The 24,958-nt window shown below is 41.3% G+C and overlaps 1 protein-coding gene across 3 annotated transcripts in view; it reads right to left on the bottom strand.

Moving 5' to 3' along the window:
- The window catches only part of LSAMP (limbic system associated membrane protein), a 645,981-nt gene that overhangs the window by 28,582 nt on the left and 592,441 nt on the right, over positions 1–24,958 (bottom strand). For all 3 annotated transcript variants that reach the window (XM_059921072.1, XM_059921070.1, XM_059921071.1), the window contains exons 4-6: positions 16,197–16,331; positions 6,639–6,759; positions 5,997–6,145 (exon numbers count right to left, since the gene is read on the bottom strand). In XM_059921072.1, coding sequence (XP_059777055.1) covers positions 5,997–6,145; positions 6,639–6,759; positions 16,197–16,331 — 405 coding nt within the window. The remainder of the gene's footprint in view (positions 1–5,996; positions 6,146–6,638; positions 6,760–16,196; positions 16,332–24,958) is intronic.

The following is a 24,958-nucleotide window of genomic DNA, read 5'->3' as shown; positions in this document are numbered from 1 at the left end:
TCCTCCTAGCAGCTTGGTTAGATAAAGACCAGTGATAAATGAAAATCAACAAAAATCAAAACCGTAAAAAGAAAAGCATATGTTCACATTCAAATCTGATCTGCCTGCCATCTTGTATCATAAGCTTAGAAGAGTAGATTTTGCCTGGAATTTGGGCACTCAATACACCTGGACACTAAGAAAACCCAGTCTCCTTGAAGAGTGAGCTTTCCTTTCTTGGATGAAAGTTGTGGCTTAAATGCCAAAGTTTTATAAGTGCATTAAGATGGAACAAGTCAATAATAGCACAGTGAAAAATTGTGTCTTAGTTACACAAGTGTCAAGGAGAAAAATGTTTTAAGCCTCCACTGGTTATCTGGTATTAAGTTTCCAGCTTTGAAAATAAATAGCTAAACTGCTTTCAGCATTTATAGAGCAGTTGGAGACCACTGTCCCATAGTATACTATATCTATCTTATTTTATTCTTATTACAATTATTATTCAGACTGTTTAAATGACTCAGCTTAATATTTTCTCATCACACTGTTCACAGCTGGGTAAATGCACTCTGCCCTCATTTTGACAAGACCATTTATATTGCTAAACATCTCATCCACCCCCCTCTCATTGCCTCTTCAACGATCTCCCAGCTTGTTATTATCGTCTTAGCTCCACCTTATTGTCATCACCTTAACCCCATCACACCCCATTAGTTATTCTCGTTCTCTTAATTTCATCCTACTGGCTTATCATTCCTTAGATGCTTCCCCATCCTAGCTTTTTATCTTTATTCTTCCACCATCATTTCGCTGTATTTCGTAGTTTATGCCAGGGTTTATGGGCTCCTGTAAGAGTGTAAAGTGAAGTAAATACCACTTAAAATGAAAAAGAAATCTCCAACTTTAAACATTTAAACATAGGGGAGAGCAGGAACCTTGGCGCTATGTGCTCTTTTTCCTGCTAGTATTTGAGGAGGTCAACATAGCTTAGCAATTGATTGGGAGGTTTTAAGAACAGAATGCAAGGTTTACCCCAATACGATCTGCTGTGGCTCTTGGTAAGTCTTAAGTCTGAGCTTTGGCTTCTTATCTGATAAATGGGCTGGAGGGTGTTATTGGCTGATTCTGCTCGGACACCATAAAAAACAGTTCAACTGGTGTTAACACTTTGAAAGAAACCCCTCTGAATTAAAAGCACCTAAATGACGAAAGCTGGGGTTGAGAGTAGGGTGTACAGAGAGAGGTAATTTATTAACTCAGATATGATTTTCTTTTATTTTCCAGTGGGTATTGGATATGGTCAATGGTCTCCCTGGAAGTAGGTGTATTCAATGCCTACTCTTAAATCTAAAACTAGCCCTGGTGCCCATCTATTTCCTACTGTATCCACAGAGAGCCCTCAGAAGGAGTTCAAAGCCCGTCTTTCAAACTACATGTGGATAGTGTTCAAATAGCTGCTCAAACTGCTTTATTACATGGCATCCAGTAGTAGCTGGTTAAGAGGCTTTGCCAAGCCTTAACTAGCATCATCACGTGGTGTATATTTAAATGCTGGGCCCCAAAGGTAATAACTTAAAATGACTTCTAAAGAAGCAGGGAGGCCCTGATTTTAAGGGCTCTCTCCAGTGCTGGGTTGCTTAGGTTGTTCTTGAAATTTAATCAAGTATAGGTTTACAGGTTAATGATCTTTTAAAATTAAAAAGGAAATTTTAAAACCTCCCACACACAGATGTGGTATGGCTCAGTGTAGATTTCTTTGTAGTTTTATTCTTTTGTACTCAGGAGCCTCAAAATACCTTACCGATCCACACATTTCTCTAAAGTAGAAGGTAACTGATCGGTAGGACTGTCCTTTAACATGACGAATGCCTTCCTTTCACAGGCCTAGGGTCAAAAGCTGAGCAGTAGGCTGGACTCTCTGCTCAAAATCTCAATGTGCCAAAGATGAACCAACGGTCTCACTAATCTAGTGGACTCAGGCTGGTGAGGGTTAATGGAAATGGAAGCGGGAGGTGGTGGAAGTAGTGCCCCCGGGTGGGAAGGAATATAACAATATTTAGTCAGTGAAAAAATATCATTCAGTGAAAAAAGGAGAAAGAAGTTAGATGTCTTTTCACCTCCAAACTACCAAAGATACATCTCCTAACATTTTCCCTACATATACAAATCTAGATAATGTGTTGGTCTAGACCCTGGACCCTGGAAGGAGATTACCCGAATTTAAATCCCAGCAGCCTTACTTTGTTGCACTAGTTACTTAACCTCTTTGTATAATGGAGAAATATGAGTGCCTAATAAGGCTGTCCTGATGATTTAATGAGATCACGTATGTCAAGTGTTCGGCACATGCGCAGAGTACCTTGTACATACTCACTTGATAAGAAGTGATGACGTTAAAATCATCTCCCTTATCCTTCCTCCCTACCTGTTGCTTTAGAAATAACTCAATGCAAGCAATAAAACAAGATAAGCTTTCCTTTGCGGATGCCTGGCAGTGTCGCCAGTGTGGATACACGGACGCTGTTATGTTACACATGCTGACCATGGAATGTCTCTTGGCATCACCAGAAGTCCAAGTCTTCACCCATGTGATACATATTCCCACATCTTACAAAAACTAAGGAGCGGAATCCTTGACTGTATACATTGTACCATGGATTAATGTGTACAGAGAAATGATATAATGTAACACTTTGCCAAGGATGAAAGAGATATAAAAGGCATTACTTGGATATATAGGCTAAGGGAATGGATCCTTAATAAACAGAACACTAGAATGTATGGAGGACAAGACAAATGAGAAAGGAATGCTTCCATAGGCTTAGGAAAAATGACTATGAATACAAGGTATTCTTGCACTCTCATTCAATTATTTTGACCCCTTTGAAGATAATATTTGAATAGAGAGTGAAGAGGCATATGTATGTATGTGGTGGAGGACAAGATGTATCAGTGACCGCAAACTGACACTCTGTACAAAGTCAGCACGTCACTGCGGTGGACATGGAAAATGTGCTGATGCACCAGTGAAGACGGATAATCATGAACTCTTCAGGGGCTCCGGCTCTGGGTTTCTACCTGCTGCTGCCTCTGGCTGGCAGCAGCTCACCAGCTGTCTCGTCTGCTTTGTACTGGCTGAGTCAGCAGAACATCCCGCTGCCCACAGAGCGCTCTCTGTCACGGGTGCTGGCCACGGCCGCCCCACCCAAGCATCTCTCCCCTCCTGACCCTGTTCTGTGGAAAAGTACCGCCACCAGCAGTGTCTTCCTTCCTCCCAATAAACCCATCTACTTTGAATCTAAGTGATGGGCAATCTGTTCACACACGTACTTTCTTTTTCTTTTTTCTTTTTCATTTTCTTCTCTTCCTCTCCCCTGCGTGTGCTCTCCTCCTCACCTTTTACCTGTGTAAATTGGTTACCATAGAGCCTTATTCTTAAAGATTCAGCTATGAAGGCTGTAACAACACATCTCCCAAACCCAAATCATGGTGGCAAGGCAGTTGTGGTGGAATTGCCATTCCTGTTACACAAGGAGCAGAGCTTCCTCCTTAAAATGTTGAAGAAATAGGACAGTAGTTTCACTAATGTTTGACAATTTTAATAGCTTCTTTTCCCCTCAAAGCCCAGTGACCTTTTGTGTTCTATTCTTCTGTAGGTATTACACCTCCTAACTTTCCCATCAGGTGGGAAATCAATTCTAAGCCGAACGCTGAGGCATGTGCTTCCTCTCCTCTGCCTGCTGTGGTGTGCAGAGCTGGTGCCAGCGCGGGCTGCCTCGAAGAGGGCCCACCGAAGTAGCACATCATTAATCACGGCCCTGTACTCTTCTCAGAGGCATAATGAGGGTAGCTTCTATGAAATCATCAAGGGCAATATGACCATGATATACTTGCCCAATTTCTTGATTCTTAGTTTACAAACAGAAGTTCTATAAGATTCTTGACATTTCTTAATCTTACTGGCTTGAGTACTTTAAGTGGACTTTTGTGAATAGGACCACGGTATTTCAGGGCTTGAGATGACCTTTCATCACCACCAGCAGACCAGCAGTATCTCCATTATCTTTGACCTAGTCCATGCTCTTCCTCTCCTCCTCAAATATTTCCTTTTCCCCTCTTCCTCCCTTTCTCTCTCTCTCTCTCTCTTTCTTTCATACCTGTGAAAAATAGGCTATCATAGAGCCTAGTCCATCCTTCTACCCTTCTTCCCCATCCTCTCTCTCAGTCTATAGGTATCATTGTATTTATTATTTGAAAAATATCATTAGCACAGTCCTTTTTCTGGGTGGGATAACAAGAAAAGAAAATTTGCATACTTTTATGTAAATTTATAGTTGCTCACTTTCTCTAACTAATCCAATTATCCTATTTTCTCTTTTCCAATCCCTACAAAACCTCTTGTTAAGTGTATGTTGTTCTACTTAATCAGATCACCTTAGATTTGTTGGAATCTCAAATTCATAGTTGAGGCTATTTTCCCCCCTATTTATGAAATCCCTAACGTCAGGAATGAAACAGGTAAGTACATTTCTTAATAAATATCTTCTCAAGTGTTTTGAGATATCGACGTCTCTAGCTTAAGTAAAGAACACTGATGTTTGGTCTTTGGAGACAAGTAAACAGGGATACGAATTTTAAACTTCATATTGATGCAGCATTTGTAGCATAGCTATATCCCATCACACTTACAGACTGAAGTCAACGGGAGTTATGAATGAGAAACTGAAGGCCAAATTTAGAATAGTTTGTGGTGGTTTTTTTTTTATAAGTGGAGTTGGATCTTGAGCAGTTGTAAAATGGCTTTAATACTACGTTTCGAGGGAACTATCACTTAAATTGATTTTTCTTCTAAAAACTTTTCTCTTGAAGGCTCATCTAAACTGAATAAAGCAAGATGGAGACATTTATCCTGGTCATAGTATTTCTAAATTTTCCAATTTAGCCTGTACAGAAAAACAACAAAAAAACAAACAAATTCCTAGTGGCTTATTATTTCAAAATAATAATAAATATGTTGGACTTTCTCTTTTAGCCCAAATGAACTGTCTAGCCCAGCACATGGTAACGCTTTTGTTTTACTTATTCTGATAAATATTTTCCTATTCTAAGTGTGATCATTTCCCCTGATCTCACCTATCGTACTTCTGTTTCTCAGGAGGCATTTGATTCTGTGCTCATAGCTGCCGGACCAACAAGGCAGGGGGTCAGATATCTGACTACAACATGCTGCTCAAAGGAAAGGCTCTAAGGTGGGCTTTCTTATTAATACTAATAACTTAAAATCACTTGTCCTTCCTTAGTCTGCCTTGAGGACCTTCTTTGGTCTTCAGAAGAAGAAGCTTTGCTCCTCTCTCTCACCATGCCATCTCTCCTCCAAAAATATATCAGACAAGTAATGTTTCCTGCTGTCATATGGAAAGCTTTCTGCAACGTTTTTCCTCCCTTAGATTTTATATTATGTTTTAATCATTCATTCCACTCTTCCTCTTGTGTCGTTAAAAATACACTTTCTTTTTACAGCCTCTCCCTTCTCCCAGCACCTTATCCATCCTCACTGAATATTTCTCCCTCAATCACTCCCATCACTGCCATTTTTAAAGTGCCATCCACTTTCCACGATCTTACACCATCTCTGCTCCTTAAAGAGACCATCATCAAAGAGATTTTTGTTCTCTGAATATTCTTACAGTTTAACCAACCAGGAAAAAAAAAAAAAAAAACAACTAAACTAAAAAAACAAACACATAAACAAGGCAGTTATCAAAAGTACACCAGGGAATAGAGAGGAGAGGTATCCACTTGTAAATCTCATTTTACGCAGAGGGATTGCGAACCTGTGTTTTTGTTTCAGTGGCTATACACTGATTTTTGTTTAAGTTTACCTTTAAAAGGTACGGGAATGATTTTCGAGTTTTCCACGGGAGAACTCCCTCAACTCGGTCCCCCAGGCAGCTCCCTGCACAGGAGAACTCCATCAACTCGGTCCCCCAGGCAGCTCCCTGCTCTCGCATACTTACTGAAAAGTACGAGGCTGGCGTTGGTGACCCCGAGATTGTTGGCAGCCACACAGGTGTAGTTGCCATAGTGCTCCTCAGTGACGTTGGTCACCGTCAGGGAGGACTGGCCTTCCGTGCTCTTAATCTCAAGGCCATTGGCACTGTTTATCCTAAGGGTTCAAAGACAAAAGAGTGAAGAGAAACACTGATGAAGATTTGGTATAGTAATTTCTTTGTCATCATTACATTGGAGAAAAAGGAGAGAAAGGAAGTAGGTAGAGCTTGTCGTTCCTGCTCAAGTCCTCATTTTAATCGTGCGATCCCATAGTATCAGAACCAAAGTCCATTGATGGAGAAGACTTGGGAATGGATGAGTTTCATTAGGCTTTGGTTTCTGCTCTAGGAGAGAAAGACACGCAGGTAGACACTACCCCCCCGAACCACCTGCTGCACCCTATGCACGTAACCTGAGTGCTTTGGGGTTCAGTTTAAGAGCTACAGCCCCAGAGCACTTGGTATAAAATCTTGGAAAATAAAGAGTCTCATTGGATAGGCCTACATAATTACAGCCGGGCTTGGCTTTGTCATTAGGGCTTCTGGTTTCCCTTGTTGAGCAGGGGAGACCTGGCGGAGCAGTGGAGGTGCAGCGGGTTTGGCACATACCTGGTGTCATCCCGGTACCACTCAAAGTCAGGTGCAGGCACTGCCGAGGCCTCACATTTGAGAGAAGCTTTTCGCCCGGTGGTGGCTTCGTTGCTCTTGGATTCCGTGATAGTGGGAGGATCTGTAGGAAGGACAGACACACAGTTTACATGAACTTTGGACGGTGCTCCAGAATTTCCACACAAGAAGGAATTAGAAAGGACAATTTGATTGCAGAGAGGCAGGACAGGAATGGTCTTAAAGCTCCATTTACATGAATTATGTGATCCGCTGAATGGGACGGATCACCAGAAAGCTAAATAGATATAAGAGATGAATGAAACCGTAGACTTGGTTTGCTTAAACGGGACACTTAACGGGGCTTTATGGAAATGAAATCTAGGATATCTTTTTCCCTCTTCCAATAGACCATCTGTTATTCCAATCATAGGTTATAATGCTTGCATAGCTTTATTGCTTTTCATAAATTGAGTGGTAATACTAAAGGACTTGGGATTTTAAGTGTATAATTTGAGCATTTTTCTTTTTCACCATCATCGTTATCATTATTATTATTGTTACCTTTGGAGATGGCAGTAAGAAATCTGATGAAAATAATAGAGCACTAAAGTCCTCTCAGCCCAGGCTTAGCCTGATATTGTTGCAGGAATCCAGGAAAACAAACAAACTAATGTCAGATGATTGCTATACTTTTTTCCCTCCTCTGTGTTCCCTTACTGCTATGACCCAGGTCAATTTTGCTTTTATGTGTGAGGGTGCAGTTTGAAGTCTATCGTGGTGCATAAACACCTTCCTGGGGTACCAGTCTTCTGGTCTCTCTGGCAGTTGTGCACTTGATTTTTTTCTGCTTAGGACTGAGTCTATAAAACTGTAATGGGCTTGAAATGAGCTCAGAAATACATTCTAATTTGCCATGATTCTTTCAAACAATCCCATGGAAAGCAGAACAAGTGTTTACGGGTCCACAGGACTGAGCGACGATGGTAAACTTGAGCTCTTGGCTTGAGGATGCTGTGTTTGTGCAGGTTATGGACCCTCAAGGAGAGAAAGACTTCTGTCCAAAGGTGATTTGCCAGAAAACAGCAACTTGGCTGTGTGTACATGGACAAAATAGACCCAAACCATCTGTTTATACTTTATAAAGGAAAAAGCTTATTTAGGTAAATTAGTGAAGTGAACTCTAATATACAAAATTCATTGACATCTCTGCTCTTCAGCACCTGGTTCAGCTCACTTATTTTTGGGTTTTTGTCTTCATATTCAAAAGCTATTTTCCAAGTTTTCTACCTGTAGAAGACCTGGATCCTCTTAGTTAAAAAGGATGTACAAAAGCATCCTCAGGTTAGTCTGCAATTTTCTCCCCCATTTCATTTTCACATCAGCTTGGACACCTTTAAATCATTGTCACAGAGAAGAGGAGTCAGAGCACATTTGGATAGCACCGCCAGCCCGTGTGTAAACATGTGCCAGAGTGGGCGGTTGTTTTGCTTTAGACTTAGCTGCTCATTTTTGTTTAGACAGAAAAAGGCAACAAGATGAGTGGAAAGAACCCTCGACTGGAAACTAGGAGCACTGGAATTTAGTTTCTGTTTGGTTGTGTGGACTTGCCATCACACACTTTATCTTTCTGAGCCTTGGTTTTATTATCTATAAAATGAAGGAACCACACATTAACAATCTATATAGCATCCCTTCCAACTTAAAAAATACCAATTCTAGGGGACTTCCCTGGCAGTCCAGTGGTTAAGACTCCGTGCTTCCACTGCAGGGAGCACGGGTTCATTCCCTGGTCAGGGAAGTAAGATCCCGCATGCCTCACTGTGTGGCCACCCCCCGCAAAAAAACCCCACATCAAACCAATTCTAGTCAAAATGGCCCATTCTTCACAAATAGGCAGTTGGTAGCATTAGGACCCAAGTGTATTTTTATACCCATAACTCCTTTAGCCCTTAACCCTTAAATTGCTAAATTCAAAATTGTAACTCATTTATCTAATACATGGGTTGGGAGTCAGGATTAGAAGTCAGAAACAGCACACCATAGGTCTGATTTTGACTATTAACCAGAATTGTGGCCTGGACAAGTGTCTGCACCAGTTTGAGCTTTTGCTTTCTCATCCTTTAAAAGAAGAAGTTAGCTTAAAATGATCACCAAGTTTCCATTTAAAATTCTTTCATTCTATGATCGGTTATATAGATCGTTAGAGCACATTAGTTCAATGGTTAATGCAATGATTAGTGGTAGTGGTGTGCATGGGAGAGATATTTGTATAGCGATGGGGTATGGAGTAGAGGTTAGGAACTTGGATTTAAAGTTTGATAGACCTGAGCTCAAATCCAGTCTATGTCCTTCACTATCCTTCATCATTAGAGAGCTCAGTACTTTGTCTAGAGTCACACTGTCTCAATTTCCTCATCTATAAAATGCTGGAACCAGAGTCAGGGAGGTCCATTTGGAGACTGCTGAAGGAACCCAGAGATAGCGTACACTAGGTCTTTGATAAAGGGGCTGGAAGGGAATGAACAGATTTGAGATTGAGAGATATGAGCCTCAGAATCGACAAGATTAGATGTGAACAGTGAGGGAAAGGAGGAGGAGTGTCAAGGGCAACGCCCATGTTTCCAGTGTGGGCATCTAAGTGATGCCATCCACTGAATAAATGTTAGTGTCCCATCTTCACCTCTTCACTGTATTAGGCTCGGCTCTTAAACTGCCAGTGACTCTACAGTCTGTGGCATGTTGGCCAGAGAGATGATCTTGCTTGTGATTCAATTGGTTTGTTCAATTCGTAAAATGAGTTTTAAACAGTGTTTGTGAGTTTCTGGAGCCACATGCTTAAGACTGACAAATCCTTAATGATAACTATCATTCTGCTAAATCAGGTCCAATCTTGGCCAGACTCCACATTTTCCATCACCTCCACCTCTGGGGCTCGTAGTTGGGGCACCTCAACATAATAATCCATGGTGGAGGTCTTCTAGCCCTTCCACCATGGGACCAGGAATGCAAGTCCCAGCTGTACAGTTTTATGGGCAAGTTCTTCCTCACTCTAGATGTTTCCTTCTATGTGGTGGAAGCTTATTTATTAAACCTCCTTGCTCTGGAACCCAGGGGGTGATTTTTCTAACTGAAAAATTAGGGAAGAGCCAACTCGATTTGTTTGCTTCATCTCTCCCCTTTCTTTCTCCTGGGACCAAACTTCTGGCGGGGAGCAGAGGTTCTCCTCTGCTTCTCCACACTGATGTCTTACATTGGTTCTTTCCTTCCTGCTCTCATGTGGGCAGGCCTGCCCCAGTCCAGGGCTGCCATGATTGGGAAGGTAGGTTGGCTACACTAAGCTGCTGCCTCTAACCATCTTGATTTCTAACAATGGGGGCAACTGGGCCTCACGTTTGTCTCCTTTACTTACTTCTCATTTTGTTCAGAACCTGAATAGCTAAGTAGTACTATTTATTAGCACCTCAGAGATGACAGCATGGGAAGGATGACAGTGAACTAGGGTTGAACACTTTTAAATGCATTGACCTTGAGGCAGGATGACACTGGTCAATTACAAAGGCCAAACACTTGCTCCTCTCCTTGAAAATCTGGGAAGTTTCACATACCAAGGTATTAGTCACAGATAATGATAAATGTATGAAGAGTTCGTTATTTCCAGTATTCTCAAATGACACAGTGGTGCAGGTCTGTTCCACAGCTTATTGGAATGAACATTTCAAAATTCATTTGTAATGAATCCTGCATAGGTGAGGCTAAGAAAAGTTATTACAAATCGCATTGTGGCATGCCTAGTAGAGTTAAAATAATAGATGTCCTTGCTCAAAATATGGTTATAATTAAAATGTGGCTTAATAAAAATGCTGCACAGAGGTCCATTGTTATTCTTTACGTGACTTTGCAATAGCTTACAATTGTCAGAGGACCCTTCTATTTCTTATTACTTTAAAATTCTGGGTTCTGAAAATATTAAGGGCTTTCTTCTTATATCACCAATAATAAGACTCTTTTAATTAGAATGAATAGGATAACAATGACAGTGGCCTAGCAAACAGAATATCATTCATTTAATCTTCCTAATGTTTGGAATAATAGTATAAAGGAAAAAATTCTTTTTTTAAAAAAATTATTTTATTATTATTTTTTTTAATAGTAATCTTTTATTTATTTATTTATTTTTATATATTTTTTTTTGGCTGTGTTGGGTCTTCGTTTCTGTGCGAGGGCTCTCTCCAGTTGCGGCGAGTGGGGGCCACTCCTCATTGCGATGCGCGGGCCTCTCACTATTGCGGCCTCTCTTGTTGCAGAGCACAGGCTCCAGACGCACAGGCTCAGTAGTTGTGGCTCACGGGCCTAGTGGCTCCGTGGCACGTGGGATCTTCCCAGACCAGGGCTCAAACCCATGTCCCCCACATCAGCAGGCAGACTCTCAACCACTGCACCACCAGGGAAGCCCAGGAAAAAATTCTTAATAGAAGATTCAATATATAGACATTTACCATGTGTCAGCACTCTACTAGGCTTTATATATTCTTTTCATCCAAACGGTAGCCCTAGGAAGCAAGGATTATTAACCCCATATTATGAATGAGAAGACAGATTTGCAGAGGGTTAGTAAATTGTGCAAATTCACACAGCCAACATTTGACGGAGTCTATATTGGAACCCATGTTCTGAAGCCCATGCTCTGAATCTCCCTGTGTTTCCATTTGAGTGAGTTCCTTTAGAGAGAAATTAATTCCTAATAAGGAAAAACAACATTTAGGGGAGTATGCTGGTAGCTTAAAAGGCAAATGTTACGTATTTCTGCTATTAAAAGGTACCCAAAATGGCACAACATGCACTGGCATAGTGGATATGAATCCACATTAGAAATCAGGAGATGTGGGCTCAATTTCTGCCTGTGCAACTTAGGTTGTCACCTCTTGAAGGCGACATGTTAACTTCTTGGAGTCCCTCACCTTTGAATGTAGGTGATAAGGCCTGCTTACCTGTCTCACAGGTTTGATGTAGAGATCAAATGAAATCTCATATATCAGAGCACATTTAACACCTGAAGTGATTGCATTTATTATTTTTATTACTATTACTCACACGGTATCTTGGAAGGAAAGAGGGCTTTGGAATTAGACCTGGGCAGAGTTTCAACTCTACCACTCACAGGTTCTTTGATTTTGTGGCAGAGAACGCTTACATTCTCTGAGCTTTGTTTTTGTCCTCTGCACGGAGATGATTTGATTATCTCCTGGGTTAGTGTGTGATGGTGGACTGACGGGCTGGAGGCAGAGAACACAGGCAATAAGAAAGGCATTGTATCCAGAGAATTTAAAAATAATAATAAAACTAACTAAAAGTTGTCTTTTTAAAAAAAATCACCATGTACCAGCAATACTAAACCAAACATACCAAACAATGTCAGTGATAAAGTAAATACTCCTCCTACTGGGGCAGGCCGGGCCCCATACGCCTCTTTCCTTGGTTGGCCACTGTTGGTGTGATGATTACGGTGAATCATATAAAATTTCTAATAGAGTCTTGGTACTCTGGAGATACTCAGAAAATGATGGTTCTTGTACACATTGCAAAGTTATAGTAACAAATTGCAGTACTCTGGATTCTTACTGAATAGTTCCTCTGATGATCCCATAATAGATTCATAAACATTAGCACGTGTCTTTATTGATATCATCAATAAAGATGTAAGAGTAAACTAAAGGTTGGCATGGAGAATGGAGAGGTGTAGTCATGAATAGTTAGAGAATGTAGCCAGTTTGGTTCCATACTGAGCCGTTATTTTCCTCAAGGTGATTTTAGGTGATTTTGGAATCAAAGTATTGAAGAGTCCAGTTAAAATACAGTTATATTATCTGGAGACGACGGATGTTTCCAGTCCCAACTGTGGAATCTATGGTAGGTAACCTCTGCTTCCTCTAAATAAATGGCTATCAAATGTAAGGGCAAGCTTTAGAAATGCCAGAGTCCCATGTCCCCCAGCATATATGTTGGGTTGGTTAGCTCTGGACACCAGGGTGGAGGCAGAGCTGAGTTGAAAGGGAGATGAGAAGAGGAAAAAAAAGTAATAAAGCATGACAATGTGAACCTAGTTGGAGAGAGAGCTGTGGGAAAGCTGAAGGCAGGAATATTAGCTGGTCAGTGGGGTTTGGGGGCAGGCTTGAGAGCTGGGGGCAGCTTTTGAGAAGAATTTCTCCAGGAATAGGAAAAGCGTCCAGTATAAGAAGAGTCCAAATAAAATTAAGTCCTCACTAACTGAACACTTACTATGCACTAGACATTATCCTTGGGATACTGGGCACTAGAATGAGACAAATCCAGAAGTAGCTACTTTTAATGCACTGTGAGAACTGAAACTGAGGGATTACACCTAGAACCTGTAAATGAAAGGACACTTATCCCTAGGGCTGGAATCTGGAAGAAATTAGCAACTATCCTGTAAGATACAAGAAAACAGAAGTCCTGCCTATTGTACAAAATTTGACTAAGCTTATTTAGTTGAAGAGATTTTGGGTCAATAATTTAGCTTCTGTAGGCTCCGGGACATCCTACCACTTAGAAAATAGATTCTTCACGTCAAATGGCTATGCACAGTGCTGTAGACCAACTGTGGAGAAGGATTACCCAAGAGAAATAAAAAGGAGAGACTGTAGAATCCAGCTTATGAGCTAAACAGGAAGAACTGTTCTGTCTCTCTTGTTTACTGCTCTAGCTTCTCAATGCCCTGGGACAAATATCTGTTGGCAAATGAGTAAATGAATCAATGAGATGTTAGCAGGAGAAAATTACCAGCACTGGGATTTTTTTTTTTTTTTTTAGTGGTATTGTGGATCTGTTCCATTATGATTATCTATTCAGCCATTAATTATCTTAGCCATCCTGATCCCCTGACCTAATTCCAAACCTTGTGTCTTGAAAAGGAAGAGGAATCAGCTTAAATAATGGGGCATTTTCATAGTAGGCAGGTTTATGTGAAGTGACAAACTGGAAATTTCTCAGTTTGCATGAGCTTTGCTAGCCAGACCTGGTTCTATAATCTAATCTTGGAGACTTCATCTACTTAATACAACTACATTTAAGTAGGGTGAATTGTTTGAATAGGACAACAGGTGCAATGGCTAGTTGTTTTAATATAATAGAAACAAAGCTTATGAAGTGTTGATAAAAAGGTGATTCCAAAGGACATTGATTTAGAACATGCTTCCTGATTTGTGGCATATATCAATTTGCAAAGTTTGGAGAAATGTTACAAGAGCAGAGTTTATCTGTTAGTTTTTCACCTATTCATTCAGTAAACATTTACTGAGCAATTTTTACAAGGTCAGATATGTGCTAGATGCTGCTGGTTAGGACAGACTGGCTGACTAAGCTCATTATAGTTTTCTATGTAATTTGTTATGACATGTCGTTTTAGAATCTTGAGTCTCTGTACGTATTCTTCTGTGGTTCACTCATCGCTAGGAAAAGCTCACATTTTTATAAAAGGCTTTTCTTGAAAATTATCAGTATTTTCTTCTGTTCTAAGTTACACTTTGGGGACAGTCAAGAAGGAGCAATGTCAGAATAATTGTGCTAATAATAATAGGACCCAGGCGGCTGGCTTTGATCTTGGGAACCATCTGCAACACAGATCGCTTTGATGTTTCACACAATGGAAGCATGAATATTTTCTATGTACTCCATGATTGGACTTTCAAAAATCTAATGAAGATTAAGGTCGATTAAGAGAAAATAAAATCTTAACTCCGAAAGTCAGAGAAGAGGCGGTACATGATGGCATGGCTGTGTATATATAAAAAAAGCTAACTAACCTCATTATAAACTTATATAAACACCGAGAGAAATTGCCTTTCATGTGAAAAAAAGGTCCTAAAGCATTTTATAACACTGGGATCATTAACGTGTCTTTGAAACACACCCAGAACTGGAAAAGAATAGTAATACCGGCATTTCAAAACTCTATTACTTAAAAAATCGCACTTCAGGATAAAAGCACTTCGGATCTCATCAAATGCATCCCCTTGTTCTTGGAAATGAGAGCCATAAATGCTACAGCAGAATCCTATCTGTTAGATTCTTCTAGGTCGGGTGTGAAGGGGATTTCGCTTTCTGTTTCAGAAGGCTGCCAGGCTGGAGCAAGGCCACAGGAAATAGTGCAGTCCAGCATTGACCGGGTCACTTAAGGCAAGTTTCCTCAGCTCTTTGTGCCTCAGTTTCCAAATTTTTAAAGTCAGACTAAAGATGATCTCATGAGTTTACTGTGAGGATTAAATGACAAATGTAAATCCCTTAATCAGTGCTGCACATAGTAGGTACTAAGAATTGAAAACTTCTCTTTCTCTTTCTCCTGAGGGCATGGGCTTTAGCATCAAACAGGCTGGAGTCTGCATCCCTTTTCTTACTCTTGCTTTCTGTGTCACTTTGGAAAGGCAATTATACCTCCTAGGGCTCTAGTGTTTCAAACGTTAAAGTGGAGTCAATTATATCTACCTTGCTAGGGACTTTATACAGTATCTCTGGCACACAGTGTAACTGCATGGAAGGCTTAAGATAACAGAAAGTAACTTACCACCATCCAAAGCATATTTTCAAATATGGGTTAAGATGTATGTGCATGTGTGTCTGTGCGCCTTTGTGCATGTGTGTATGTATGTTACATGTGCATGCGTGTGTATATGTATATGTGTGGAGTGTGTATTTGTGTGTGTATTTGTGTTAAACACACAGGAAGGAAGAACTGTCAGGACATCCTTTTATCCCTGTCACTAGCCACAATTATGTGATGTGGAACTTGAATTTGAATGATGCGGACAGTCACTCCTCACTGAACAGGGTAAATGAATTCTCTTTATTCCTTTGCTGGGTGACACACATCATATGGATCCACCCCCGCCCCCCATCCTTTTGAACTACATCTAAGGATCCTTTCATCTGAGAAGTTCAAAGTTTGCCCACTTAACTATGTATCTTAGTGAAATCTTCCTTTCTAATGCCCATACTTTGGGACGAATAGATAACCAATATTAACTTACCAGGTATCCCTCGTAGCCACCGGGGACACATGGTATCTGACCACAGTGGCTTAAATTTGTTCCCAAGGCCAATTAGTTCAATAGCAGAGGATAAAATATGGTCTTGAATTATTCTCTTCTGACAAACAATACATTAAGGTGGAAATTCCAGTTAAAGCAGTTATGAATTGTTGTTTTTTCCAAAGTGATATGACCTTGGTCTCCACAAAGACTAGAAGAGTGATTGCCTAAAGTGCTAGTGGTGTCTGATCATGTTTTCTTAATTCTGTAGTCTGAGTAAAAGACACAGTGTATTGTTAAATGCATTATGGGTTATATTTAGAGTTGGTACAGTTGATTTATCAAATTCAAAGGCCAAGTCCTGCCCTTGGATGTGTCCAGTGTACAAATGTGCATCCCTGACTAGAGAAGCATCTGCTTGAAATGCAATGTTCTTTTGATATAGGCTCTTTAGAGCTCGCTGGAGGTGGAGGTGGGCCCTGGGCACATGGCACCTGCTGGCCCCTGCCATACTCACAGTTCACAGTGACCTTGACTTGTTTGACATCCGCCGAGGAGACCTCATTGGCAGCTTTGCACTCATATTTGCCTGACTGCTCCCTGGTGATGCCGAGGATCTCCAGATATTCTTCTTCTCCTTCAAATTCTCTTCCTGTAAAACAGAGGTTTGCATGATTTTTTTTTAAGTTTAAAATATGCAGGAGATCACCTCTTTTTTTCTTTTTAGAAGCAATAAATCCACATGGCTTTTCACTAATTTGACAATGTTCTTTGTCTGAGGTCAGGTTCTATAGAAGCAGACTCCAAGACAAAAAGTCATTTGAAAATGATTAAGGAAGGAAATGTTCTCAGGAAAAACTGGCAGGGGAGTGGGAAAATGGGATCTGGCAGAGAAAGGAGGCAAGCTGGGGTGCAACACCACGTCTCATCCCACAGATGGCAACTCAGCTCAATCCCTCAGGAAGCTCTGGGCACAGCACAGGTCCCACTTCGAAGTTGTGCTGACCAAGAATCAAGAAGCTGGAGTGTTGGGCTTCCCTGGTGGCGCAGTGGTTGAGAATCTGCCTGCCGATACAGGGGACACGGGTTCGAGCCCTGGTCTGGGAAGATCCCACGTGCCGCAGAGCAACTAGGCCCGTGAGCCACAACTACTGAGCCTGCGCGTCTGGAGCCTGTGCTCCGCAACAAGAGAGGCCGCAATAGTGAGAGGCCCGTGCACCGCGATGAAGAGTGGCCCCCACTTGCCGCAGCTAGAGAAAGCCCTCTCACAGGAACGAAGACCTAACACAGCCATAAATAAATAAATAAATAAATAAATAAAATTTAAAAAAAAGAAAGAAGCTGGAGTGTTTACACATCACGCTCATCAGTCACTGGCTAAAGGTTTAGAGCAAAGTGGGAGTCTCGGCGAGGGGCATGCAAGTTGTAAAGGGCTCAGAAGGGCAGCCATTGAAGTGCTGAATCATCGATTAGACCATGCTTCAAAGCACTCTTTCAACCAAAGTTGTTATTAGGACACGTGGCTTCCCTTCGAGAAACTGTCACGCTTCTCCCCCAGATTATGTGGAATTCTGTTCACGAAGGTCATGTTCGAAACCCTGTCTTATAGTTATGGTTTCCTTGTTCAGTGTCAAACTACATCATCAATGAGACTTTCAGGCCTTGGACCGGATCCAAGAGATTGTGTTGCGGATGGCGCATTTTGTCACGTGGGAGTGGAGGGCTAGGGAGCTAAATATGATTGGCTTAACCACTTGGGATTAGGGGTCTGGAGGCCCTTTTTAGAAAGTTGCACAAAAATGTCTCCATTTTCATAAAGAAATGTCAAGATAGGCAGGCTTGTTTAATTCCCCTGATTAAAAGACTTTATTTCTGGAGAGAGAGAGAGAGAGAGAGAGAGGGAGGAAATGGAGGCATGGAGGTGGAGAGTCGGGGGGAGAAAAAGGGGAAAGAGAAAGTGAAGAGGAACGGGGACTGAACAGGGAAGAGCTTGGCCAGAAAGGCCTATAGACATCAGCTAAATTCAACTTCCCTCACCCTCAAGTTACAAACCCCACTGCTGTTGGGTTAGGACAGAGCAGCTGGAAGGGTGCTAAACACAGTCCTGCCACCATGAAGAAAACTTGCTCCTGGTCCTCTTACACTAAATGGTACCAATTAATAGCTCTGTTCGCATGCCACAAGCTGTTTTCCTTTTCTGGAAATTGCCTGATGGCCAAATCAACATAACAGCCAGCCAGCACAGAGACAAGTTCACTGCCTAAATACGTCAGCTCAGCCTGTTAACTAGGCTCCCAACAGAACCTAGGGCCTCTTCGATAACATTCTGTGACGCAACTGTCAGGCATACTCCAAGCTTCAAGTCTTCGGTTAATTGTCACTAACACTAGTTTGAGGAAACTCTGAAATCCCAACAATAAAAAGGCATAGTTATAATTATTTGGTTTGGAGTCCTGCACATTATCTAGCACATGCTTCTACTGAAAACTTTTAAGAATTAGTCTGTAAGTGTATAGCTGCATATTATTTATAATAGGCCATCTTATTTCCTGCCTGTGTTTTCACCTTTTTTCTTCTCCACACTTATGTGAGTAGCAGACCTAACTACTCATGCCACAGAAGTAGAATGTGGTAGGAAAGAAAACAGAAATCTTAGAAAGGGTAATAGCCCACTTCACTGGGTTAGCTGGGAAGAATTTGGACTTGGAGGAGTAAAAAAGGTCTTTCCAGCATACTTGCAACTATGAACTGACAGTCATGACAACTAAGTGATGCTAAGAATCTTCTAGTTAAATATAAATACCCTGAAGACAAATGGCAACATTGACAACTGCAGGCCAAAACAAGATAAAGCTTGTTAAAAATCTGGAGTGCAAAGGTGGGATTTACAGTAAGACAGCATTATTGATTTTGAGAATAATGGTGGATTATGATGAAAAAAGAGTAAAAGATGAGTTCAGAATGGTTTAGGATTTCTGCCCTGCCCTGCTCCTGCATCCATCAACTTTATTCCTAGGTAGGTACAGCGTTGTTAGTAGAAGAAAGGGAGAAGGAGGTTAGTCTTCTTAAAGATGGCTAATAACACTGAATTCTTTTCACTTCCCATGAAATACCTAGAAATGCTGGGTAATGGACCCCTACCTTGCATTTTGAATTTCTGAAAGGTATAAACCAGTTCCAGGCACGGGAATGATGATTTTTAGCAACGACCAAGGCCCTACCCATTTGGGAAGCTGGCACCTGTGAGAGTAGACATTAAGATGAACTAGAGAAAATCAAGTAATATTTATTGGGTTTGGGACCTCGGATTCTTACATGAATACCAATGTAGGTATTCATCGTCTCATTTTTTCCCGATAAGCAGATAATAAAACAAATCTTCGTGGGATGAATTTTCAATCTCATGTCTCTAGGAAGAATTTCCCCCAATACTACATGGGGATGAAGGGGGAGTTTTCCATTAAATGCACCACCCATAAGGCAGAAAGTTCATTTTTGTTTCTCCCATGCTAGCTCTCCTGCACTCTGATGGCCACCTCTATCTCCAGCATACAATGTGCACAGTTGGTTCACTAAAGCAGAGGAGTTTCAAGATGCAAAACAAATATAGGTAAAAGAAACTAGACGGTCTTCCCTCATCCAACAATCTTGACAAAAATTTAAAATATTAAACAATACCTCTGGGCCCTTGTCATTCTTCCTTTATCTCTTGGACCCTTCATTTGAAACTCTTATCCTGGCACAAGAAGTGCCAAGAAGCTAGTCTATTTTTCTTGCACCCACAGGAAACTTTACTCACAACACATTATCTCTCCTGGTTCACTTGAGCATTTCTCATTAATCCACAGTGATTTGAGAGGAAAGGGACACTTTTGTGTTGCTAGAAAGTCAAAGAACCAGACTATAAATTCCTTGGGGGCTGTGTCTTGCAATATCCCCGTGCACAGCACAGGGTTTGGCACAGATTCATTACTCAACAAATGTTTGTTGAGTTAGCTGAACTGAATTAAGAAACACAAGCAAAACCTAGAGTCAGATTCAACACATCATCTAGCTTAAGAGAACCAAGTATCCAAAGGTACTTTCTGTACCTTCTGTTCTTTCTGTAATAGAAGCTGGCGTATAAATCCACTCCCTTTTAATGATCCTAACAAAATACCCTTTTACTGGGGAAGGATGGGTGTGCTGAGTACTCTGCTGTGGAAATGCTGGGCGGGGCATCTCTGGCCATGTCCTGAGAATGTATCTGCTATGCAGATTTATTATTTCAGGAAAAGGTGTACAGACACCAGCAGAGCCCCAGGTGGAAATGCGCACAATGCCATTCCTTTCATCTGATCAACTGCAGTTTCTTGTTTCAAGGCATGGAATACACCACGTTAATCTTGAGTCGCAGAATTTTAAAATGCATTCAGGTCCTCTTGCTCCTCTCCCTTGGCCCCCATGTATCTGTCCACATCAGGGCACCTGTTCTCCATTCTTTCAGTTCCCTCTGACTAGCTGTTCTCAACCCAGGGGTCCTGTCACCATCTCCCTATACTCTCTCAAGAGAAGACTCTTAGGCCAGAATCTGACATTCAACCTGTTGGTAAATTCTCTGGTGGCATAAAGCCGTATGGCTAACGTGGGCCCTTCTCTTGTTCCTATCTGTTATTTTCTGCCCTTGTTTAAATGTTTACCTGAAATGCAGATTTCAATATTTTGGTATTTTAAACATCTCAACCTGTTTCCACAAGCTTGCTCACGTCGCCGAGTGTTATATTTATTCTGGGATCTAGTGTTTAGTTTAAATCTCCCTTTGCTTACTGTGCTTTTGTGTCTCCTGGCAATATTCAGCTACCAGGCTAAATAATTTCTCATCCTCTTCAGTGTATGCACGTTTCAAACTCTTCACCTAATTAACATATCGCCTCTTAGCCACTGTTTACTCAAGTTCTACATATTAGTTCTTTTAATATTTCTTCATAAGTCAGAAAGAAGGGCCTCGAGCTAGTGGCAAGAGGAAAGTGTGCTCTTCTGTGTTCCCTGATGTAGAGGCAAATCAGCCAGAAATAACGCCAATTAAAGTATACCAGGTGCCACCTCCTGAGTACAGTGACTTCAGAGGACCGTGCTTTGGTGAAACCTGTAGACTTCACATCCAAGATGTTGATTTATTTAGATTTCCAAGGTTAACTAGGCATCTGGAAGCAAGCAGCCATTTGAAATGAAATACCTTTCCTTCGTGTCTCTCTCTCTCTTTCTCCCATTCTCGCCTTCTTCCTCTCTCTCTCCCCATGGCCACCCCCTCCCCCCAACTACACGCATACATACAAACAGCTATTTATTTACATATAACCATTCACTCTAACTTTTAGGAAACAGCATGTCAATTCACTAACACCCAAATATTTGCTCACTAAACACAGCAGGCTTATTCTTGAAAATTCTCCAGGGTATGACATCCAATACCCTATTTAGAATTAAAAAAAAATAAAAGACTGCTACCCTAATAATCATTATGATATCTGTCTTTCTTTTCCTTTATCTGAGATACAGGAAATGAAATTTAGAAAACTTGTTAAATTTGAGTGTTTTATGACTTTAAAGTAGAATTCCAAGGGTTCTTATATATTAGCAAATGGATGAAGCATTTTTTTCTCCACTATTCTGAGAAGAGTCTTATAACGTCTTTGTAGATCATCCTTTTACAGAAGGGAACATGGGTTTTAAACAGGGTTGACATTCCCTTTACTCACCTAAATTTGAATATTTTATAAGTGACTGTAAACACATTGGCTATAAATACAAACACATATACAGATGAATGAAAAGCAAAGAAGTGGCGCTTGTCTTGTAGGGTATATATGTATGTATGTGTGTGTTTGTGTGAGCCTGTGGTCGGAAAGGCGGGTGAAGAGGGTGAGAAAAAGCCAGCTATGAACTTCTACCTCTAAAAATAAAAGAAAAAAGGATCGCAAATCAATGATGCCATTTGAAGTTTCCTATGCTAACTTCAAATACCGTAACAAGTTTCTGTTCTTACAGTACATTTCATGTTTTCGTTCTTTTTTTTTTTTTTATCCTAAGGACATACTCACCTGTTCCTGTTTTTGCTTTCCCTACTTTTTTTGCACATCACGTTCTGTACAGACATGCTAAAAAAAGGAAGAGAGAAAGAAACACAAGAAATCTAGAAAAAGTACTTGTGATGTGGTTCTGTTTATATTTCCAGCCATGTCTCTCTCTAGATCCTTTGAAGTTTTTGTTTCTCGGTGTCACATCCCACCTGAGAGACCCTTTAGTGTTTGACAACTGTTCTGTCCAAAAGTGGAAACCCCTTCTCATCCCCACCTCTCATCACCCATCAAGGGAGGGGTGAAGAGTGGTAAATAATCCATGATTGAAAGAAGGAAGGGGTAGGCAGTGGACACAGTTGTCAGAGCAGCAATCACAGGAGAATAAGGAGACACAGGGGAGAGCAATGTATTGAAGAGAATGAGGGGGAGAAAACTGAGAGAAGTGACACCATGAGGATGATTATAAGGAAGAGTTAGAAGAATAGACATGAAAGAATAGAGAATTCTCTAGAGACAGAGGCATTTGACTACTAAGATATTTAAGCCCACATGGAAGAGAGGGGGTTGGTTACTCTGCTGTAGAAATGTTCCCTATTTGAATAGTAAGACACAACAGGGTGTGGATTATGCACATTGGCCCCATGCCTTCTGTAGCCCCAAAGGGTGTAGTTAGTACCCAGAAATCAGAGGCAAGCACAATGCCAGGAAAGATTCACAACTGGCTTTGGCTCTATGAATGAACATGGGCCAAATGAAGAACGTCCTGGCATCCAGAGAGATCCAATTCATTACGGTTGGTGTTTTTGCTTTCACATACGAAAAGTCAGCTAGCTGACATAGTTTGAGCTCGGCATCCAACCGGAAGCTGCCATCCACACATCCTTTTCAGTCCTGGGCCATGGCATTTTGTTATTGTACTCATACTTAACCATTACCCCCTACTTGGTGTCAGGTTTCAGAAACTGTTCTGCCCTTGTAGATGCTAGGTTTGGAATCAAGATCCCCTATGTTTAGTTCTCTGAAGGGGAACTCTATTGATGACAGCTAACCTTCTGTTGTAGGGACCACATCTGGTTTTGCTCATCATTGTACCCCTAGTGCACAGCATGATTCTGGATGCTGGAGTGCTCAAGAAATTTTGCAGAGGGAGGGCGGAAGGAGCTACCACTTAATAAACACACACTAGGTACTTTGCTAAATGACTCAGACATTATCTTATTTAATTCACAATACCATTAAGATGAGGAGTCCAGGTTTAGAGAGGACCTTTAAGGAACTTGCCTGAGTTTATAATGATATTAAGGAAGAGCAGAGGTTTAAACCAGGTCTGTTGACTTTTGGAGCCCATTTTCCCAACTAGGCATGACTATTTTTATCATTAGAGATTCTAGTTAGCTGAATTCTTAGCTCTCAGAATCTGCTCTACTTCTGCCTTCTGAATATAAATGTGAGGTTGAGAATGGGACACTTGGGGAATTTCCAAAACAGTGTAGCTCAGTTACAGATAAAGAAAGTAAAAAAGGTACCCTTCAGCTTTTTAAAGATTTGTCTACTTAACTTCCTCATCAAGGGAAATAAATAAAGCAATACATGAGAAAAAAGCTGATATTTAAAAGTTTAGACTCACTCACTTTTTTATAGAGGTCCCTCCAAAAGCCATATAAAATCACGGTTGCACATGAATGCCAACAAACAGCAAAGGAGCTACAGGAACAGTGTAGAATGCACTTATATTAGGAAAGACTTACTGGGAGGAGTGAAATTTCAGGAAGTTGAAAAACACAAGTGGAGAGAATCAGAGCCAGCAAATTGTAAAAGGGTGTGGCAATCTGGTTATCCTGCCTGAAATAGAGTTCTCCATGCAGGAGAAATGAGCAGCGTGATATGACAGCAGGACATAGGCTAGGGTGTGAGGGGTGGTGTGAAGATGCTGTATTTGCTATGTTCAGTATCTCTGCATTCCAGTGAAGACACAGTGGAGCCTTCTGGCTCCCATAAGGTACTGAGTATAATGCAATTTATTTATTTATTTATTTTTAAAAATTTATTTATTTTTTATTTTTGGCTGCACTGGGTCTCTGTTGCTGCACCCGGGCTTTTCTCTAGTTGAGGCGAGCGGGGGCTACTCTTTGCTGCGGTGCACTGGCTTCTCATTGCGGTGGCCTCCCTTGTTGCGAAGCACCAGCTCCAGAGCACAGGCTCAGTAGTTGTGGCACACAGACTTAGTTGCTCCGCAGCATGTGGGATCTTCCCGGACCAGGGCTTGAACCCGTGTCCCCTGCATTGGCAGGCAGATTCTTAACTACTGTGCCACAAGGGAAGCCCTAAAATGACATTAAAAAAAATAATTTGGGACTTCCCTGGCGGCGCAGTGGTTAAGAATCCGACTGCTAATGTGGGGGACCTGGGTTCGATCTCTGGTCCAGGAAGATCCCACATGCCGTGGAACAACTAAGCCCATGCGCCACAACTATTGAGCCTGTGCTGTAGAGCCCATGTGCCGCAACTACTGAGCCTGTGTGCTGCAACTACTGAAGCCCACGCGCCTAGAGCCTGTGCTCTGCAACAAGAGAAGCCACTGCAATGAGAAGTCCGCACACCATAACGAAGAGTAGACCCCGCTCACCGCAACTAGAGAAAGCTTGCGCACAGCGATGAAGACCCAATGCAGCCAAAAATAAATAAATAAAATAAATAAATAAATAAATAAAATTTTTAAAAAAATTTGTTTTAAGCTTTCTTCTTTCCATCTTTCCTTACTTCCTTTCTTGAGAAAACAGGGTGTGTAAGCATGGAATTCCATGGAAATTTTATTTGTTTAAAGCCCTTTTTATATCAACACCACTTACTCTTGGTGCCAGCTTCTTGGCACTGAGTCCCAACACGCATTGTAATAAGCTGCCCTGTGAACTTCTGTGAAAGTGGAGATGGTTCTTCAAGGTTGTCAAATAGTCATCATCAACCCTGACTAATTGGCAGTGGCTACCTGGAGCATGACGTTGAGAAGGATGCTGAGGCAGAGTCTAGGCTCAGTGGGAAAGAGTGGCAATGTCTATGAGGGCAGGAGAAGGGAATGTGTGCACATCCTTGGACCCTCACCTGCCCTGGGGTCTCTTGTAGTCCACCTGAGTTTTTTTGGGTATAAAGAAATGTATCCTAAATATACCATGTAGGTTGAAAGCTAGTGACTTCCTGGGTTTGAATGCAGTTTGCACCATTT

This window comes from Balaenoptera ricei, chromosome 4 (assembly GCF_028023285.1).
Source record: "Balaenoptera ricei isolate mBalRic1 chromosome 4, mBalRic1.hap2, whole genome shotgun sequence".
NCBI classification, from domain to species: domain Eukaryota; kingdom Metazoa; phylum Chordata; class Mammalia; order Artiodactyla; family Balaenopteridae; genus Balaenoptera; species Balaenoptera ricei.
The sequence above is the reverse complement of the archived record's forward strand: the minus strand, read 5'-3'. Positions and strand labels throughout refer to the sequence as shown.